The sequence below is a fragment of the Ambystoma mexicanum genome, chromosome 11, assembly GCF_040938575.1.
Source record: "Ambystoma mexicanum isolate Mex_15411 chromosome 11, UKY_AmexF1_1, whole genome shotgun sequence".
NCBI classification, from domain to species: domain Eukaryota; kingdom Metazoa; phylum Chordata; class Amphibia; order Caudata; family Ambystomatidae; genus Ambystoma; species Ambystoma mexicanum.
In genome coordinates, this window is record NC_090934.1 from 773,220,515 (window position 1) to 773,242,710 (window position 22,196).

A 22,196-nucleotide genomic window follows, 5' to 3' on the forward strand; every position below is an offset into this window, starting at 1 on the left:
ATTCTGTACAATACCTAAAACGTCTAAAACATGTATATGATTTCGAAAAGAAGAAATGCGTCTGGTAAACATACATTTTTAAATAATTTTGACCATCATAAAAAGCCATGCATTTGCTTCCACAAATTACGCCACACACACCGAGTTAATTTTTACCTTTAATATTTCCTGGTGATTTTCCGATGCATACAACCTGCCGTCACGAACTATATCCTCTATGAGCTCTTGGTAATCCTCTGGTGAGAACAAAGGATATAAACACATTATCCATTTGATTCATTTCGAAAAAATGCAATGCAATTACTCAAGTAATGGTAAGCTTCCGGGTTCAGCTGCAACTACCAAAGGCGCCTATTCACAGCAGTATTTATAGACTGCCCTAAAGGGACACTTCCACATCAGAGCGTTTCAACATTGAAGCACGTAAAATATATCAAAGGGCGAAAACGAAGCAGGATACCAAATGTTAGGAATTATCTTCATAAGAGTTGTGCCCGAATTAACTTTTTTTTAGGGGGTGGAGGGTGGGGGGGGGCCGGGTTCTCAGGATCATCCTAATCAAAAACAAGCATCCAATATTCCCATCTCCCTTTAAAGATCTGAGTAGTATCAAGTAGGGCATCACTTTGGCACCAAATTATTTTAAAATTAGACAGATGTTGCTTTGCTGTGGTATAGTTGTACACTCTTTTCTCCCCATTAGTAGGGAAGGGGAGGAAAGATAGCTCAGGGGCAACGCGTTTATCGCGGCGCAACATAGGTATGCATCCCGATCCTGCGTTTAGAAACCACTTGCTGGTATTAAGCTCGTTAGAAATGAGCAATAAAATAAATAAATACAATCAGTAAACTTGATAGATGGCATATATGGTTCTTTGGATTCCCAGAGTAGAAGCTCCAGGGAAAGAAAAGAAAATATGTTCCATTCATCTCAAGTTATGCCATCACCACCCTGATACTCAAGAAGTCTACCGGAGACACAGAGGTTCTGGTCTAGCCCATACAGTGAATACCCATGATACCACGGCCACATGGTCACTCGGGAGAGTGGCAATCAGTCCAGCTTTTGTTTTTGTAGGAGCATGAAAACAGACTGGATAGCATGAGAGAGTTGATCGCAAGCCAGAGTGCAGAACTTTAAACCAGAGCATTGATCTTGCTCGATCTTTACATAACTTTTCATATCGTTAATCAGAACATCCTACTTACTGCCCAGCTTAACAACATCACTAGAACAGCACTGCAAGTTTGTCCTCCTGCTCTTCCTCTACAACTGTAACATCCAGCGACGTTTGATTCTTTCTTGTACGCCACAATAACCATTAGATGCAGTGTACAAGAAGTGTTACCCTTTTAGTGATCCACTGCAAGGATTCTTTCAATGTCTACAGATGAACCTGCTAGCAAACGTCCTAATCAACTATGCAGCCAGAAACAGCATTCATATATTTATTAAAGCAAAGGGATGAGGGTACGACGGGCAATTATCAACTCTTCTGAATGTTTCCAAAGACTGCGAAGAGCAAAGTGTACGAGAAGAGGACAAGGAGAAGAGCATTTAAAAATAAAAAAAAAATCTATATTTTGTTCTTAACATAATGTTATAAATGCAGGAATGATAACATGTGACGTGCAATAGGTGTCAAACAAAGGAAATGCGTGCATACAGCAAATGTAGAAATAATCAAAGGAGAGTGAAAGGCGTGACTCCGGGGAAGGTGGCATAGAAGATAGATAGGTCCCGCATCTAGGAGTCTAGTCCTAACATTTTCCTAAAGAGGAAGGGGTTTAGCCACTTGCGGAAGTGAAAGTGGCTCTCCACAAGTCTGATGGATTCAGTTAGTTTATTTGAGACAGCCCCTCTACCTGCACCAGAAGTTCTGCCGCCCACCTATTTCTTTCCTAAAGGCAGACACCAGTGTTGATCTACACCCTGCCAATCTCAGGCGCATTGAGGAAAGGTAATATTTTACCTTTGGTTTGAGGTACACTACGTCCAAGTTCCAGTAGGCTCTGTAAATAATGCAAAGAACTCAAACTAATGTACACGTGGCCAGGGAGCCAATGCAAGGTGAAAAGTGCGGGGGTAAAATCCTCCCAGCTTATGAGGCTTAGGAATACCTGGCTGCTTTATTCTGCAAAATGTGAAGTTGTTGGATGAGATATTTAGGCCAGACAAGAGACTGACAATAAACCAAGCAAGACAGAACTGTGATGGACATCCAATGCATTCTTTGAGGCATGCTTTGGAGGGTGAGAGAGTCTAGGTACATGGAGTGTGTGACGAATCTGAGGATGTTGTCCTTTTTTGCCTCAGGAGGTTGACCTTTTCCCAGGGCCAGGGTGGTGCGTCCACAGAACAATCCCCCAGGGGGTGGTGTACTGGTGGAGGATCACATGGGAGAGGAAGCCCCTTATAGGATTGGGGATGACCCTCCCCAGGGAACGCTGCATCCCCACCAATCAAGTCACCCTAGACTCCCTTCCTACAACCTTAAGAACAACCGCTTATCTTGTTAGGTTATCGTTTCTTCTATACTGCACCATCACTCGAAGGTATACTGGCACTGAGAGCTGAGGAAGAAATCAAGAAACAGAAGGTCAAAGGCCAATTAACAGCGCAATGTGAAAAAGGACCGTTTTGAGGTGTTTCCAAAAAGAGGAAATCCCTCAGTTAACGAGAGGGAGACGGAGGGAGTTGCAGAGGCGGGAAGCGTCCACCAAAAATGCATGACCCCCAACAGTGGCCTTCCTAGGGCCCTGATAGGAGCATAGGCCAACGTTTTGTCCTGCAGAAAAACCACCCCCTGCCTGTGTAACGTGTGATGGGTAAGGCAAAGAGTCTTGAACTTAATTCAACACCAAACAGGAAGCCAGTGGAGCTGGATCAAGATAGGTGAGGCATGGGGCAAACTAGGCAGGCCAGCCACCAGGCGAGCAGTTGAATTTTGCAAAATCTGAAGTCTGCAAATGTGGTATTTGGGCTGAGCAAAAAACTGCATTGCAGTAGCCAAGGACTCCAGAAATGGCAATACCAATAACGGTGCAGCAAAGGTGCTTAGGAAGGAAAGGAATCACCTTTTTTTTTAATAACATATTTTATTGGTTATTTTAAAACATACATACAATATTCCAACATTTTGCCCCCCACCCTCCATCCCTGGTCACCGGGTTGGTCCATAAATCTGCTTGTGTCTTGCCACTCTGTACCTCATTTTCCAGTACAGTGTTACTTGCCGAGTTCCATGTTGCGCTCCTGCCCTTTCTCCCCCCCCCCCTTTTCGTTCTTCCTCCCCAAATGCTGGCAGTCCTCAGGTCACACGTGCTTCCCATTTCCCCCAAATTGTTGTGGCCTTTGCTGGGCACCCCCGTGCTGTGTATATTCTGTGTTCTTTCGCCGCGCAGATGTCCATTTCGTTTGACCATTGAGCCACTGTTGGGCACTCTGGGGCTCCCCATTTCTGCGCTATGTCACGCTTTATCAGGCCCATTGCTATGGAGAGAAAAATACCCTCCCATTTGTTTGCGGTGTTCTCATCTGGGGCCCCCAGTAACATTATTGCAGGCTGTAGTGCTAACGTGCGACCCAGCGTGATTCCTAATATTTGAGAGCATTGTGTCCAGAAGGTCTTGATTTTGGGGCATTTCCAGAAGAGATAGATGAATGTGCCTTCCTCCCCCCGGCATCTCAAACAGTTGGGATCCGTTGCCCTTCCCCAACTGAAAAGGGCCACCCGGGGGTAGTATACCCTATGGAGTATCTTGAGCTGAATCAGTCTTATTCTGGAGTCTATTGCAATTTCGCGTGGGTGCATGAGAACCTGGATCCAGTCCTCTGGTTCAATGGCCCCAACATCCCGTTCCCATCTGGCTTTGAGGCTGACCAGTTCCGGGGTAGCGAATGCATTAATGGCCTAATATAGGATAGTTGTTACCTTGGTGGGGATGTGTTGTGTGAGTAGGTTGCGTTCCAGGGTTGTGCAATCTGGTGCATCGGTAAGTGCTTGCCTATAACCATTGAGGGCGTGCGTTAGTTGTGTATAATGGTAATGTTCTGCTACTGGGATTCCAAACTTCAGCTGTGTTTCAAAGGGGAGGATGGAGCCATAGGTAACGATATCTCCTATCGTGGTTATCCGCGCCCTCACCCATTGGGTCCATGCGTTCAGTTTTCGTACCTCCGACAACATGTGGTTGTTCCACAGCGGTTGTGCCGTGGTTACTTGTTCCCCCAACCTATGTGCATGTGAGCCGGCCTCCAAATGATCGCAATCGTTTGTGCTGGGGGCCTGGATAAACTCTGATATAATGTTTCGAGTGGTGGGGTGTCCTGAATAATAGGTAGTTCCGCTCTAATATGTGGAAGTTCGCGATCCCTGTGGAGGAGGTCGTTGACTACATTTAATTGGCTGGCCCAGTAGAAGGACCTAAGGTGTGGGACTCCTATAGCCCCCTCCCAGATAGATCGTTGCAACGTGGTCAGCGCAATTCGGGGCTGCCCTCCCTTCCATATCAGCTTCCTAAGGAGAGTATTTTGAGTTTGAAGAAATCCGATTTGGAAATAGCACTAACCTGGGCCTCAGGTGATAAGGAAGAGCAGATTGTAATCCCAAGGTTTTCTACAGAATTAACAGGTCCTGGCATATTCCCATAGCTGGCAGGCTCCCTTATAGGCTCATAAATTGTAGTCACCCTACCATTCCCCTAGAAAGTACTGGGACGAGGAAGAATAAGAGTTACCCAAGTGAAGATCCCTTTCCCAGTACTGTACGGAAGAAGAAACACAATGACTCACAAGGGAGTCATATAATCAGTACTGTGACAAGGGAGAGGTGTAGAGGCATGAGGATTATCTGTAAGAATCACATTCAGCAGTCTAGTGTTTGCCCAAGTCCAACTGGCCAGAGCCAGTATAAAAGGGAAAACAGACTCAGAAGTATGAGAGTAGTCCTCCCTGCGGAAAGTGTGTGAAAGGAGTGAAGCCAGAAAAGGGAAGACCAGGATGCTAACCTAGAGGCAGTGAGGATCCTGGCAAACCCCTGGAGGAGAGACTGGCCAGGCAGAAGCAGGGATAGACACCCAGTTGAGCAGGGAAGCTGGCGCTCACAGTGTGCAGATCTGGCACAGCCCCAAGAGAGATAAAGCAGTCCTCTGAGGAAGACAAGCGGAAGACTGCAGAGGCGTTGCAGACTCTGCCATATAACTGAATTCTGCCGGAGCCTCGAGAAGGGACGCAGCTGCCCGGGAACTGCCGGTACCTATGAGAAAGTCTCAGACAGGTACACGGGTTGCCTGGGAGGTGCTAGAGGTCCGGGGAAGCAGCAGGACAAACTCAGAAGCTGGGGAAAGAGGGTCTGGTACCCTGACGCAAACAAGAAGTCGAAAATAAAAGGGTCTGGTACCCTACCCTTTTAAAGTCAGAGGGACACAAATGAGAAACCAAGGATAAGAGGGTCTGGAACCCTGAAGAGAATGAAAGACAGTTGTATCCTTGGCAGCAGAGTGAACCAAGCAGATACAACGCAAAAGTGCGAGTCTGGGTCCTGCACGCAAAACCAAAGATTCTGGCACCCTGTGAGAAAGTAAAATAATCCAGGATAATCTGCTGGCTTGTCAGGAGAATTCATCACATTTTTGTTTTCTTTTATGACATTTCGCAAATGTATGAGGGGGAAAACCCTGGTAGCACCTCAAATTCCATCTACCTTTTTGATTACCATAACCCACCCCCACATACATTCGTATCATAACACGTTGAAAAGAATGTGATGAATTCTCCTTTGATGGAAAATCCACTGATGGAACCTCCCTATCCCAACCAAGCCACGTTGGGGAGGTCTCGGACTTGCAGCTATATAAGATGCCAAAGTTTAAAGCAAAGAGGGCATGGGACCCTGTGAGAAAGAAAGACAATCCATGAGAATCTACAGGCTTGGCAGGAGAGTGAACCAAGCCACTTTTGTGAGTCTGGGACACGCACCCATATGAGAGATTGCGAATAAAAGGCTAAGAACCCTGAGATTGATCAAAGGAATCCTGTGCTTGTTCGAGGCACATGCAAAGCTGACAGGATAGAAGAACTGTGAAGCAATGAAACAGTTCCTCGTGAGTTATCCAGCGACTTGGGATAAGAAGAAGTCTAGGGGAAAGGAGCCCAATCCTAGCTTTGAAATCTTGCAATATGGAACATTATTTTCTATCACTTTCTTCTACTAGCTGTTGGGAAGGAGCTAGCCCTTTCCTTCACCCCCAAGTGCTTTAGAATTAGGCAAGACTTCTTTTGACTGCTTCTAGGCACTACAAGAGACCAGAGGGGAGGAGGGTCACTGAGAAAGTTTTTTCATGCAAATATAATCACACACTCAGACATGGGCAGGCACTAAAAGAAGGCAGTTATTTAAATATAAAGGTGCAAATAACTATTAGCTGAATGCATTTGTAAGTGTTAAATCCTATTTAGTTCTAAAATCTCAAAGCACAATATAAGCAGGCTCTCTGTCAGAAGGAATGTGGCCTGCGCTAAAAATGGATCGCAGGAATCATGCAATGTTGCGTCACTGAGGCTAGCTCTGGCAGAGCAGCACGAAGTAACTCAGCAGCTGTCTGATGTCTGTCAAAAGCCCATGCATGGTAAAAGGGGAGTTTAATATGCTCAATGCACAATATGCATATTTATGAAAACCAGGTTTAAAAGGAGATTATAAGACCATATCAAAATATGAGTAAGATGAGTGGAGTATGAATGAAAATTATTTATAGAAATGTTTTGTTTTTCCCAGGGCTAGGCCTCAAAGTCTGCAGTGTGTGTCTATGTAAGGAAGTCATATGTAAAGTAGCATGTGCTAACAGAAATCGCTGACCATGAAGAAAGGAAGACTGGGGCATCCCTTGTATGGAAGCAGGACGGTGTGGGATGGAGCCATGCCCATATCCAGTGACCAAGCAAAGAGTATATAAGCTACTGCCTGACACCAGTTTGCAGTAGAAAAGGAACGGTTGAGGGACAGAACAGAACATTCAGGGAGCAGAGTTCTTTGCTCCCATCCTCATTTCTGTAAAGAATACATTTGTTATACTTGCAAGATAGACACTTGGCCTTACTTCCCTAGAGGGGTGTATTTATTCTGGTGTGAGCATGATTAGGGGTACCCTCATAATTAGGGATACCCCTGTAAATTGGGCTACCCATACATAGCGAAAACTGGGAACTTTTTGGTTGTTGGAAAATGCAACACTTTTTGCTTTATGAAGGAACCATCCTTGCACAGTTATCTCAGATTATTAGTATTGGGGACAGAAGTGACTGACTTTATAGTTTCGGACTTCCTGACAAATTCAACAGTTCCTTTGTGGAAGGAAGACCCTTCTTCGCTTTAGGGATAGACAGGCATTTTTCGAACCCTCTTATTATTAATAAATGTCTATATCCAAAAACATGCCACCATTGTGTCCGAGTCTTTCTTCTGCACCCTTACAAGTGGGAAATGGGATTCTCTCGAGAGTATTTGGATCTGTGGTACAGATTATAGGAGATAAACACAACCAACTTCTTGATTCTTTTGAGAAGAGGGAAAACAGTTTATATACATATATTTATGGCCCTTCCCACTAAACAATGAGTCTCAATGCAGCCTTGCAAGATCCACTGCTCACTTCAAGGAGAGGCGCACAGCTGGGTTCTTACCCATTTGTGGTGAAGGGTTGCACACTCTTCCAAGACTCTTGCTCATTCTGTCCTTTGCGCTGCGGGTCCCATGCCTCCATAAAGGAGAACTACCTCTCCCCTTCTCTTAGTCTAGCATATATAATTAATCTTAATTCAAAATGGCATCTTGTAACTCTGAAAATACCAGACTTGTTTCTAATGGCAGAGCATGTGTTTTACCACCTTTGGCCTAGTGGAAAATATCCAATGATGAATTAACATTTTAGCTTATGTGGTTTTAGTGAAGTCAGCTAAAAAGAAAGTCAGAACTAGCCTTTAACTCGGAGGACAGTTTGTAACAGCAAGCTAGCCATAGACACTTTCTCAACTCCCCTTCGAGCAAACTATAGCTAACGCTTCTGTTCTGCTTTTTCCTGTGTGTTACACAATACATTTTAGCAATCTCTAAATTTGGATGGCCTGTGTATCGTAGTGCTCACTTTACAGAAATCAGCTAAAAATGGAAGGTTTGTAACAAGATATGCACATTTTAATGCCTTTTGTCAACAGCTGTTTTACAAATATATATTTAGATGGGTCTTGAGGTCATTGTGTGGGATCTTATGGCGCTAGCTTCACATGTCATTAGTTTCTAATTGGTTAATTAATTCAATTCAAAGCCTTACATATTAGGTACAAAGTCTTCTTTGACTGCACACTTTAAAAACTAATCTCCCTGCTTGGCAAGAACTTCAGTGATCAACACCTACTGAAGGACTCTGCTTTCTTAAACCTCCAAGCAGACTTTTTGATTTGGTACCAAGACTTTGAAATTCACTTCCTACCAATGAATGTTGGTCAGAATACCAATTGTATTCTATGGCACTGCCAAGTATCTATTCACCACCAAGAAAAAATGTGTTGCATTTGATTGATGTACGAAAAAATGAACATACCATTAACTCCCAAGTTTGGAGAACGACCATCAAGGAACTACATTCCATTGTAACCGCACTTGCCCAATTAGACAATACAAAAATAGACCATATAAGTAAAGTCTTTTTGGCCATTAGTATTGCAGCAATTGTGTATCCTAAACACACCCGGAACTCTATAAGCAAATCCTTACTAGGTATGCATACTAAGAACAGAGCCATGAAAATATAGCCACAAAACACAAGCACTTGACCATTTGTTGTTACATAGATTTGTAAAGTGTGCCTGTGCCATTTATACACATTTGTGGCACTGAAATGGTAGGGCTACATATGTCATGATACTGTTTTTGCATAGATAGAAATGTATCCTGCCTAACATGGACTGGTGGAGGTGCTTCTTCCAAGACTTTGTCACTGCCCGAGCACAGAGCTTTGGGGAATTGGAGAAGCAAGAAGATTGAGTTTGAGACCTTGTTTGGGCTACGGATCACCGCTCACGCCGCATCCTAAGCCTTAATTGTTATGGAGGATGTGAAATGCTGAAATGTGCTGCATGGCCCAGAAAGTATAAACTACAGTGAGGGAGTCTCCTTAGGTAACGATTCAGCTTTGAAGCCTATGCTCCTGGGGCTCTGCAGGCTGCAGAACAGCATTTGTGGAACCTGGTTTTGAACTTTTAAATCATAAGGCTCTCTCAACGTCACATATAAAAGTCGAATTGCATATCTGCATGTAATGGAGTCTAGCCCAGCTTCCAAACTTTGGAGTTTGTGCTGGCCCAGGGGATATCCGCTCCCACATTTGTGTTTATTGTGCTGGGGGAACAGAAGAGAGAGGGAGATATCAGGCATAGCCTTTCCATAGCTGCTGTGTGCCGTTCATCTCCCTGATCTCCTGTCACTCGGGCATCCCCCTACCCTCGCTGCGGATGAAGACCCAGATACCGACTTCCCTGACCTTAAGACAGCAGGGAAATCTCTAAGCTGGAGAGCAGAGGGAGCACATCTTTCTTGGGATGCTCGACTCTTGGGAGTTGGATGAGCAGCGGTCAACCTGCTGCTCACACCGGCCACACAGACTTTTGAATCTTAAGGACTAAGCAATGAGAATTAACCATTAGACAACCTTCCTCAAAGCCTTACCCAGGTTCAGCTGGAACATGCTGACCAGATTAAATCAGAAGATACTCACATACCTGGTCCAAAAAGGTTTTTGGAAAGGCTGCTGAAACAGCTTGTACATGCCAGCTGAAGGTAATCCGTGAAATGCAGATGATGATGGATTGACCCACCCTGATATCTCAATCTTTCCTTGCCACTCTACAAAAATAAGGTGATGGAGAAGACCAGAGGACTTCTTTTTACTAATTTTAAATGCGTGACCATCAAGACAAAATGGACAAAGGGCATTGGGACAGGTTAATTGTGCAATTATAGACTGGCGAAGTACAAGTGACCCATCAAGTCATAAATCTGGATAATTATACCCCTTCTTGATGACCTGAAGATAGGAATTCTGGAAAGGCTGTGTTACCAACCAGAGTACCATCATCAAACTATAGTAGCTCTGGCTACAATATTCGGAAACACCCCGGCAACAGTCATACAAGAGTCAAAGTCTTGTAAACAAGTGGATCAAGGGAATTTCCTTGAATGATTAAAAGAAGGCTTAGTGCTTGAGCAGTGGGGGGGAATTTCCCTGCATCCTTCTTTTCAGAGCTGTAGGCAGTTGCAATAGCAACACTGGAGCAGGCCGCCCAGGTTGAGAATGAACGTCAAAGGGCACAGTGTAAACAACCTGAAGCACCGGCCAGAAGGGAGAAAGGCACAAGGCTTCAAAAAGGAGTTTGGTCTGGGCCCGTCGAAGTTCTGAGGCTCTCCCAAAACAGGGATTTGTTTCATGATGAGAGCACCTGGGAGCCCTCCAAACTTCTGGGAGTGCAAACGTGTGAGAAAGGTGACCTTAGCCAGGGGTGATGGCGAGACTGGTACCCAAATGCTATACCTGTGGAAAGTTTGAACCTCATGGAAATCCGACATGAGAAAGCTATAGACCGTTCCATGGACACAAGTTACTGCTACCCTGGGCATAACTGGGAAGATCATGAAGACTAGTGGGGGGAGTTGGAAGATACTGGTGAAGTACCGGAAGAACACGTGGACATGCTATCCTAAGAGGCTAGTGGAAAAAAATACCATGCATCAGTGTCCTTGGAAGGCCAAGATGTCACTGTCCTGCTGGATTCTAGGAATCGCCAAACTGCCCTTAGAGCGGACCTGATGCCTCCCAGAACAGCTGCTAACCCAAAAATGTATCCCCTGATTAAGCCCATATTGATCTGGACGTCGTGGGAGAGATGATTCCAGCAGAAGTATTACAAAAGCCTGGGTTACTGGAGGACAAAATCTAGGGAACTGACCTAACAGGACAGCTGGCTTCAACCCAAGATTGAAAATTAACCCCAGTTCAACACTCTCTTCTGCGCTCAACTTGAACTTAATCACTCTGGACAGACCTTTCCTGAGAATAGAAACCCAAGGGGCAGATATAGGGAATGGGGGGTGGCAGGTTACAAGGTCACATTGGAGAAGCAAGGATATGGGGTTTGGGAGACTGTTGGGCCCTCGGACCACTGGTCACACTACAATACTGGTCCCAGAGGTGCTGAACAGGAACCCAACAAGGGCTCCACCATATCCCTTGCCTTGTTTGCTATGGCAGGGACATCATGTGGGGGTCACAGCTGCAACCCCTGAGGGCTTCCTTGCTATCCCTAAACATAAATAAACCTTTTTTTGTTTTTTAGATGCAAGTTCCTGGCCTGTGGCAAGCTCTTTGTTTCTGGAGTGGCTGGCTTTCTTGTTCAGACCACTTAAAAACAGGCGGTACCAAAAGTATAACACTTTGAGGAGTGACCCTAAATTAGAAAGAATAGGAATAACAAATAATTTGTCTTTCTGGAATTCCATACAATAATTATTAGACTATTTAAAATTTTATTTCAGGCACACTTCAGGGGGTGAGTCACTGATTTAGTCTGTTCTTAAACACCTCAACTCAGCCTTTTATCCTTCTGAGGTCGATTGATACAGGTTGGGTGATATCGTATGGATATTTGTTCTATATAAAGCGCTTAAGTGTAAGTGCTATATAATAAGATGATTATCATTTGGCCTTGGACATCTGCTTGCATTCACAGTAATTTGGTAATATGAGCCTATACAGACTGATATTAACGATACATATGGTGATCCATTCTTGTATGAAATGTACATCACGTTTTAGTGATATCATATCCATATTATTTTGTAGTATGCTTAGGTACCATGCTATGTGATGCCACTTCCTGTTTCGTCAACGGGTGAAAGGCGTCAGGTCACATGACATCACTTCCAGATGTTATCAGAGGTCAAGGGTTGTGTAATGCCACTTCCGCTACCCCTGGAATTTTGGTGAAATGACGTCCCTGTGCTATGGTGGTGTTGAAATCTCAAAATGCCCAGCATGCTCCTGAAAGTGGAAAGTACAAATAGAGTAGGAGTCTCCTTAGGAATTAAAGTATGCCGCTCAAGAACCAAGGATTTGTGGGATCGCTGAGCTGAACCATAAGTCTAATTGCTTGTGGAATAGGATTTCAGAAACAAGCAAACACCATGAGTGAGTGTGTTCACAAGTTAGCCTGTCTGAGCCTTTGGTAAACTCGGGATCTCTCCAGGATAGTGTGATTATATTGTGAGAGGATTCATGCAGAGTCATCCTGGAGTCAGGTGAGCAGAAGGGAGCCGCTGCCCAAACTAAGTGTCTGGCTGCAGTTCAACTTGTGCTACAAGCAACATGGCCAAAACGCAAACAGTCCTGCCGGCTTGCTCCGCTGTTCAGATACATTTAAAAACAAGCTTACTGGGCTGTGGTGCTCTATCAAGACCCTCATACCATTGTGTATTTAATGTCTTTTGGGTATCTTTCTACATGAATTCAGCCAGGCTTGCTTCCTCCTTTCAGGCCCGAAACTCAAAAAAGGTATTGGGCTACAGAAATGAAAAGGATGAATCCTGCCAGGATTATCAAAATACCTGTGTACATACAACAATTGTGAGGGGTTCATGTTAAAGACACATGGACATGCAAGATTTCTTATGTTTAATCTTTTTCAGGACAGCAGGCAGGGGACTCCTTGGGGCAGTGGAGTGGGTAAGCAGGACACCAGATTATGGGTTTCCATTGTAGGTGGGTGGGTGGAAGGCAGGCAGGGCACCAAGCAGGGGTTTTGTGCTATGGGCAGAGTGGTTGGTGGCAGCAAGATGCCAGGTAAGCGTTTTTTGTTTTAAAGACAGGGCACCAGGTAGGGGTCTACTGTTGATGGGGAGTAGGGTAGGGGAGTTTGATGATGGTGGGGGAATCTGTTTTTGGGGAGAGGCTGCAAAGGCAGGACATCGAGTAGTTGTATCATGCTGTATGGCAATTGGGGAGGGAAGGGTGGATGCCAAACTGGGTTCTTATGCCATGGAGAGGCATGAAGTCAGGTTCCAGCTTGGCTCATGTTTGGTCCCAAGAGCCAAGTCAGCCACTGCGGCTTGGCTTTGGCTTGGCTCTACCTGTGCATTCCCAATCTCTTTGCAGGACTCCAAGATGGTGGGGGACAAGCTGAGCCATGCAATGGCCCGCTGCATAAATAGAATCACCTGAGAAAGTAGTACATCTGCTCTAATCAATGAGGAATTCCACTCCCAAGTTAAACATAGCCAATGTCAGTCTGCCGGATACACAAAGTGTATAAAAGTGGTGCACCCAGAGAGATTGATCTGGGTGTAAAGAGACCGCTCAGGAGCATGAAGTTAAAGAGCTTAGAAGAGGAGAGAGAAAAGCTGGAATGGAGTGAGAGAGTGGGAGAAAGGAGAAGGGAAGAATAGAAAAGGTACAGCAAAGCAAGGGAGAGTGCAAGAAGAGGAGGTAGAATGGGGTGAAAGCGCATTTGAGGAGGAGGGCAGGAAAGGAGGAGAAGGAGGGTGTGGTAGTTCAAGAGAAGGAGGCAGACAATATGGCAGCATTTCAAATGTGTTTCTTTATTCAATTGCTAAGAAAAATGCCTTTCTATCCCTATTCTACAGGTTTTCCCTATCTAACAAAAAACCTACTAGGGTGCTCATCATCAATAGTGTAGTCCAAAGCAAGAATTTGTCATCCATCCAAAAATAGTCCATCCTGACCCTACCACTAAACAAAACAACAAGTCCAGAACGACTCCCTTCTCCAACAGACTTGGTCAGCTTCAATAGCTCAATTTCAAATAGTTTGTGGTAATTTCCTGAACCAGTTCCTTCAATTCTTCCAGGGGACTCTTCCACCTCCAGGGTGTGCCCTTTTCCTTATGAACAAATGTTCTTTGGTTTCGCAACTTTGGGCTTTTACCCTTATCCTTAAGGGTAACTTGAAGTGTCTCTGTAACTTGCAGTGTCTCTGTATCACTTTCTCTACTGGGATGTTGTGATCTGTTTTCTTCACTCGTCTTGGTACTGGGACGAGTAGGTTTAACCCGGCAGTTATCTTCACTCTTCTGAACACTGGGATGAGTATGATTGGCCCTGTGTTGATCTTCACTCTTCTTAGTGCTGGGACGGGTGGGATTAGCCCAGTAATTATTGGCACTCTTCTTAGTACAGGGAAGAGTACGATTGGCCCAGTGATTATCTTTCATCTTCTTAGTACTGGGATGAGTAGGATTACTACACTTGTTACATTCACCTTTGTAACTGTGACCTCTCCCGTTATTGCAATGAAAGTGCTTGCCCTTCTCTCCGGGTCTCCCGCTCTCTCCCAGTTAACTTTTGAATGGGGCTGCATCACCAGGTCGGTGTGCACTCCTTACTCGTGGTTGCTCTCGTGGCTCTGCAGGGAAAATGCTTCAGCTGTCTCAGCATAGTTCAAGGACCGTTTTGTGTACCTCTCCTGGTCCACGCCACCGCTTCTTCTAATCTGGAGCATGCCTGGGACGGCTTCCAGCCCTCTCTGAACCTTCTTCTGCCGGTTGGCTGAATCCTCTCAACTGATGATCCTCCGGGTTTCAGCAGCTTCTTCCTTGAATGTTTGAAACTCCCGGGCGTCATATTCTCCGGACGTTTGTCGTTCTTCCCTTTTTAACTTGCGGTAGCTGGGTCCTCCCCAGCTGAGAACTATAGTCCGTTCTTCCTTTCTCTAAAGCACTCTTCATTTCTCACTTGTTCTTCTCAGTATGGTTGGCTTCCAACCATTTAGCAATCTATATATTCCTACTTTACTCTTCTTCTTGTCAGTAATTTTGGCTTCAAGTTGTGTGTTGTGTTAAACATTACAATAGCAAACAGTGGTTTGTTCAGGCAGATTTGTGAGGCCCTGATGGTATAAGGGACTCGTATGAAATGGGTCTAGGGAATTCCTTGACGGAACAGGAGCCCCTGTGCCCAAGAGGGGAGTCTCTGTGCGAGTTCCCACTTGCTGCCACTCCTAGTGCGAATATCTCGCAGCAGGCTCACCAGCCTAGCCTCACAATGAAGGGCTCCTATCTGGGGAGAAGTGACAAGATCCCGCGATTCATCACAAAGGGAAACCTGGAGAAGAGAGAAGAAGAGGAGGTAAAGATGGTAAAGCCCAAAAGGTGGAGAAAGTGGTTTAATAACTTAAGACAACAAAGAGGGGCAACAGGAGAGGAGGAGGAAAAGACCAAGTTGGGAGAAGGGACAGAGGTAAAAAAGGAACAAATGGAGGAATGGATAGGCGACTATTAGGAGATCAAAAGAGGCATTAACAGAAATTCACAGAGGTAAGGCAATAAAGGGAAAGGAAGGAGGAGGAAAGAGTGGCTTGCCAGAAAGGGTATTACCAAACGGCAAAGAGTAGTGGAGAACAGACAGGAGAAAGAACTGGGGGGTTGTGAAAACATATCAGGCTTTAAAACATAGGCCAGAAAGATGCTCCTTTAAAAAAAAAAAAAAATTATTAACCAGTTTTGTTTTAAACATATACATAAGATAGTTCAGCATCACATGTGATGTAGTTAAACCAAAATTTCAAAATACCTGCTGGTATGCAACCCCACCCAGAATCACCCCAAACATGTAAACAGTGCCTTCCCATTCTGTCCGAACCCACCAACCTCATGAATATTATATTGCCCTCTGGCGTCATTGTTTCTACGCAAACCATCTCTATTCAAGGCAGTTCAGTCTATCTGCCCCCTTGAACCAGGAGATCTTGCGGGATTTCAAGTATGCTGTGTGAGTTATGTACTGTTGTGTTAGTTTTAGACTTGTTTTGGGTACAACATTAACCTTGGCCCTTCAGCATCCAAGAAAGTCCTACCCAGGTCTGCCTCCGACTTGGCCGTACTCCTAGGTCTGGAGCATGCAGTTTGTCCAGGAGCAGCTCAGAGTCTGGACACCATATGTCCACCCTCGGATATATCATATATTGCTTCTAGCCAAGTATTTCCTCCCAGACCCTCCTGGAGTTTCAGCCACCTCAGTTCCAGTGTGCGTGTCAGGCTCAATTGTAACAGAAATTGCCCTCTGGATATACCGGACTGCTCTACCAGTGTGATGAAGTCTATCCGTCTCCCTTCCTGGAGCAGATTGCCCACAGTAACCACTCTGCTGCTTTTCCAGTGTCTGTGGATTCCCCATACCCATTCCTGCCTCCCCACCACTATAGCAACCAGAGGGATCTGCAGGGAAAAAGGATCTTCCACTCCCAACACTCTCCAAACCCTGTGCCACAATCTTTTGCCCAGTGTCAAAAGGTGCAGCGGCTGATCACGATGCGACTCATGCATCCACAAGACCTCCTTCAAATAATAGTGCCCTATGGAGGGCTGTAAGAGTGGGCATGTAGCGTTGGTTCATCTGCTAGCCAACCAACTATGAACTACAACTGCCCGCTAGGAAATATAATTCAAACTGTGGTACCCTGATCCCCCCTCAGCCCACAACTGCTTCACATGGTCTTTGGAGCGTGCTTATAGCCATCCTGTGCCTCCTCCCCCTCCATAGGAATCCCTTAAGCATAGAGTCCAGTTTGCAAAATAACTGCTTAGGTATGTTATATGGTACATTTGCAAAGTCATAATAGCCTAAGGAGAACCACCATCTTTAGAAGGGCCACACTGCCAGTCATCGATAGAGAGGCAGCCTACCCCAAAAGTTAATTGATTTCACCACTCTGACCAGGGCGCCTTGACTGTTGCGCTCGTGCTCGCTCTTGGCATCATGATAGATGTCAATGCCCAAGTATCAGAAGGTGTTGGTGGACCACTTTAGTTCCAGGGTAGGAAGTTGCTCACTTCTCCTACCGCTCAAACCTGCCTGCTGGGAACAGACACAATTTATCTTGTCTAATGATGATGCCCGAGAGTTCGGCCAAACAGTCCAATATGTCCAACATGTATTGCAGATTGACCTCAGGCCTTTGCATATAGAGCAGCATATCTTCTGCATACATGGAGATCACGTGCATCACTCCATCTATCTGTATGCTTGCATCTGTGTATTCCTCTCTAAGGAACACCACAATCGGTTCCATTGCAAGAATGAAAAGCATTGGGGACAACAAACACCCCTGCATGGTACCCTTTTTAAGCTCCCATCCCGCTGAGACACACCAATCGGTTTTCACCCTCGCCCTAGGCACGGTGTACACCAAGTTCACCCATTGCAGGAATCCACGCCCAATGACAAACTGTTGCAGAGTGGCATTCATCTAGTCCCACCGGACAGAATCAAACGCTTTAGTAGCGTTCAATGACGCCACAGCATAGTGCTCCCCTAGGGACTTAGTTCTATTGATTATGTGGTGTAGACGTTGCAAGTTCCAGGAGGCGTTCCTGCCTGGGTCATAGATGGTCTGATCCGAGTGTATCAGGCTCCCGATTGCGCCTCTCAGTCTATTTGCCAGTAAGGCGGCGAGTACCCTCCCGATTTACCATGGACAGTGGTTTATAAGAGCCACATTCCAGCTGGGGTTTATTGGGTTTAGTTATAATAATGGACTCCCTGAAGCTTAGGGGAAGCATGCCCACCTCATACGCCTCTCGCAGCATCTCAAGGCGCATCAGGGCCAATTCATCTGCAAACTCTTATAAAATTCATCCGGCAGGCCGTCCGCTCTGGGAGTTTTGCCAGTAGGCAATGTTCTAATCGTAGCCTGCAATTCTGCAACAGTAATCGGGTCTTCTAACTCTTTTGCCACCCCTCTATTCAGGTGCGGCAGCTTAATCAGTGACAAGGCCTCATCAAGGTCGCCGCTGGCGTAGAAAGAGCTATAATATCTAAGAAAGGTGTCATTAATTGCACTTTGTGTTCTCTGAGTGACGCTCCGCTCGTCTTTGATGGAACAAATAATTTCCTGCTGTACCTCGCTGCGGCAGAGCAAGACCAGCAGCCTTCGCAGTTTGTGCCCCCCTCGTGTAGCTTTTCGGTGTACCTGGCGTAGTTAAACTTGCCCAATCTTTCCCAACCCGCTATACTCTTCTGCCTCAACTCTGTCAGATCTTGGGATACCGCTCCCGCTCTCATGCTCTTTCAGTCCGCAACTTCCAAATCAGCCTTCTTCCTGGACAGGTCTAGCACTATATGCCTTTGTATGCCACCCATCTCGACTATAGCCTCCCCTCTGACCACAGTTTTAAAGGCCGCCCACAGCGTGCTAGCCGTCGGCGCGCTGTCAGTTTTGTTCTGGAAGTAGTTCTTAATCACCTCCCTCATGCATCCCTAAAGGTCAAATCCTGGAACGCCTCCCCTCTCAGTCTCCACGTGCGGATCGGCGGTCTGGGCGGCACACTCTGCTATGTGGGTAGGAGTGGGGCATGGTCAGCTAGGACATGTTCCTGTGGTTCCGCCAATAGCGGAGAATTTAAGCATATGCTTACTGTAGGGAATGGCTGGGTGTGTGTTGTGAAGGGAGAGCGCCTGGACTAAGAGAACCTGAATCACCATGAAGGTCATTTTTAATTTCTCTTTCGTCCTGGCTCTCCATCCTTCCCAACTGGTTGGGATCAGACTAAAAAGCCTTAGAATAAGTAAGGGTGGAGGAGACCGCATGTACGGAATTCGGGCAAACAAGTGGCAGAGAACCTCTTGGCTGAATTTTGCTTCATTTCTAGAAGATTTATCTATAGCGTAGTGCTTTCAAAAGGCAAGCGGGGTAGCCGCTTTACAGATGTCTACAATGGGAACATGCCTGGTAAAGGCTACAGATGCTGCCTTGGCTCTACTGGAAAGAGCCGAAGTCTATGCTGAGTTGTAAGCCCTTTCATGTCATGAGCCTTAGAGATACAGTAGACAGCCCTTCTAGGGTTGGAAGCTTTAGCTGCCTTATTGCCAGGAGAGGGACCCCCGTAAGTAACAAAGAGCTGATTTGGTTTTCTAAACAGTTTGGTCCTTTCTAGATAACATTCTAAAGTATTTACAACATCTAGGTTATGTAATGTTTCTTCGGCCGCAGAAGTATGCAGTCTGGGAAAAAAACGTGTATACATATTTCCTGGTTTAAATGAAAGTCGGAAACCACATTAGGTAGAAAGGAGGGGACCGTTCGTAGGACAACTTTGTCCTTATGGAAAACTAGCTATGGTTCCTGTAAGGAGAGAGCTTGGAGCTCTCCAATCCTTCTAGCCAAAGTAATGGCTACTAAGAATACAGTTTTCCAAGTTAGAAATTCTAATTCACATGAGCCCATAGGCTCAAATGGTTTTTGCATTAGGGCTGATAAGACCACGTGGAGATCCCACTGAGGTGTAGATTCACGAATAGGGGGATGCAAGTGTAGAAGGCTGTTGAAGTGCCTTTTAATGGCTCCGTTGGAAAGAGAGAAAGACTTATGTGCTCTATTCAGGTAAGCACCAATAGCTGATAAGTAGTGTTTCCACGCGTCTACTTTGACACTATTGGAAACTAGATAAGATATGAAGGACATGACATTATCAATAGACGCCTTTAGAGGGGTAAGGTCTTAGTACAAGGTCCAGTGACAGAACCGTAGCCATTTGCTACAGTATTGTTTCTTGGTAGAAGCTTTTCTATAAGCTGACATGATGGTTATATTTTGCACTGACATATGTAAATGGGAAAAAGCATGTTTTTCAGGAACCAAGCTTTCAAGTTCAGCAATTGATGGGAGGGGTGAAGGACCTACCCTTTCTGTTGAGTGAAAAGATCTCTCGATGATGGAAGATATAATTGGGAAGCTCCCGCTAACTCCAGAAGGTTTGTAAACCAGATCTGGTGAGGCCAGAACGGGACTATTAGAATCATCGTCAGATTCTGTGACATTTTGAATTTGGAGTCATTTTGTGTATTGATGGGAGAGGTGGGAATGCAGAAAGTGTTCGGTTCGACCAGTCCAGATGTAGAGCATCTCCCAGGGATTGAAGACCCTGACCGTGCCTTGAGGCAAACCGAGAATATAGAGAGTTGTGCTGGTTGGCAAAGAGGTCTACTGATGGATGGCCCCACTTCTGAAATATGTTTGCTACCGACAGTTTCAGCAAACACTCATGCGGAGCAGACTGGAACCTGCTTAGTCTCCAAGGACGTTCTACTTTCCCTCCAGATGGGTCACCAACAAGAAATTGTAATTCTGAACGGCCCAATACCAACTCTTCTCTGCAAGGAGAAACAGGGGAAGGAAACACGTACCGCCGAGCTTGTTGATATAAAACATTGCTGTGGTATTGTCCGTTAGAATTCTCACCACTTTTTCTTCAAGTGAGGGAAGGAATGATTTGAGAGCGAAAAATATGGCTCTTGGTTTCAGGGCATATACCTGGTCATTCTTTTTCTGAGAGGACTAAGACTGTGAGCTGTTTGAGCAAAGAGCTCCCCAACCGTACTCCGAAGAGTCTGTTATGACGATTTGGTGAGGAGGAGGTTGAAAGGGAAACCCGATTAACAGGTTGTCTGGGGAGTTCCACTAGAGCAGCGAGTCCTGAACTTGTTTTGGAATTTGAATTTCCTGGGAATCCAAGAGCTGGCTCCAGTTGCGAGCAAGATGCCACTGGACTGTTCTCATATGAAGCCTTGCAAAGGCAACTAGGTTTATGCAAGAAGCCATAAGCCCAAAGAGCCTTTGAAACCACCAAGGAAATTGAACTTTACAATGGTTTGTTGAATAGCTTCCACCCTTTCCAGGGTTGGAAAGGCTCTGTGTAGAGTAGTATCTATAACTGATCCTAGGAATTGGATCCTTTGCGAAGGAATGAGCTGGGATTTTGTCACATTTATGGAAAACCCTAGGTTGAAAAAGAGTGTGGCATGTTAATTGCATCTTCTGAAGCAATTCCTCTGGAGACTGGGCCTTCAGAAGCCAGTCGTCTAGGTAAGGGTAAAGATGGACTGTCCTTGGCTGAAGGTAGGCTGCCACTGACCCCATCTGTTTTTTTAAAAACTCTGGGAGCAGAATTTAGACCGAAGGGAAGACAGGTGAACTGGTAATGAGACCTTACTATTGTGAATCTCAGGAACCAACAGTGATCTTTGTAGATGGGGATGTGAAAATAAGCATCCTGTAGATCTACAGATGCCACCCAATCGTTTGGATGAGGAGAGGCCAGAATATGAGGATTGTAGGTGTTTTCGATTGATAGAAATTGGTTGAGGTCTAAAAAGGTCCAGAATTGGACGGATCCAACCTGAAAGTAACTAGAGTAAAATCCCTGACCTACGTCCTCTTGAGGAACCAACTCTACCGCTTCGAAGAAAAGGAGTTTTGGATCTATTCCAGGAGCCCCATGGAGGACTTTTTAAGCTTTGGAGGAGAGGAAGGTAGAATAGCCAGAAGGGCAAGGCGGTAACCATGTTGAATAATATTCAGAACCCATTCCTCTTGAGTAATCGTTTTCCAAAAGGGAAGGAAGTTGGAAATCCTTCCTGCTACCGCAGATGTATGCTCCTTGATGATAGTAGGTGCAGAAGGTATCTACATGCCGGAAGGAAGTCAAATAGAGGGCAGCTGTGACTACCGCAGATTGAGCTGGAAGATTGCCAATGAGTATGAAGGGTTCATCCTTAGGCACCTTGTATTTGTCATCTAGGGCCTTGGAGAAGTGTGGCTTGGAATGAGACTTTCCTAAACGAGCTAGAGCTTGCTCTAGAACAGACAATTCCATGGGAAGTGGAATCTTTGACTGCTGAGATGGCAGTTTCCCCCAAACACCAGCCTTTTCAGGCTTATCCTTAGGGAGGATTGCTAGTGCCTGCATGGCTTTAGTCACAATGTCATGACACGTTAGATAGTGACCGAGTGGTGTTGTCATCTGAATCAGAGTCATAGTCCTTGGAAATGTTCTGTTTTTTGGGTGGAGGAGCAGAGTCCTCGTTGTCCACGGATACCGTGAATGGCTCAGGAATAGGATCGATGGGTACCGATCCCTTAGGTAAAACAGGTGACATTTTGTCTTTGATGCCTTGAGCCAGGACTTCTATGGAGGGGTCAGAAAGCATGGGTCCTAGCACAGAATCGTTCGCCATTTGATTTGAGAAGGGCTAGGTTGAGGGTCTTCTAGTCCGATAGGAGAAGTTGAAGAGGCAGCCATGTTAGGCGACTGGTTAGGAATATAGACATTAAAAACCACAGGTCTAGGCACCTGG

General features: G+C 45.5%; 1 protein-coding gene across 10 annotated transcripts in view; it reads right to left on the minus strand.

The window, feature by feature from the left end:
- SCUBE2 (signal peptide, CUB domain and EGF like domain containing 2) overlaps positions 1–22,196 on the minus strand; it is a 1,402,698-nt gene that overhangs the window by 26,057 nt on the left and 1,354,445 nt on the right. For all 10 annotated transcript variants that reach the window (XM_069623684.1, XM_069623682.1, XM_069623685.1 and 7 more), the window contains one exon: positions 157–236. In XM_069623684.1, the coding sequence (XP_069479785.1) occupies positions 157–236 (80 nt within the window). The remainder of the gene's footprint in view (positions 1–156; positions 237–22,196) is intronic.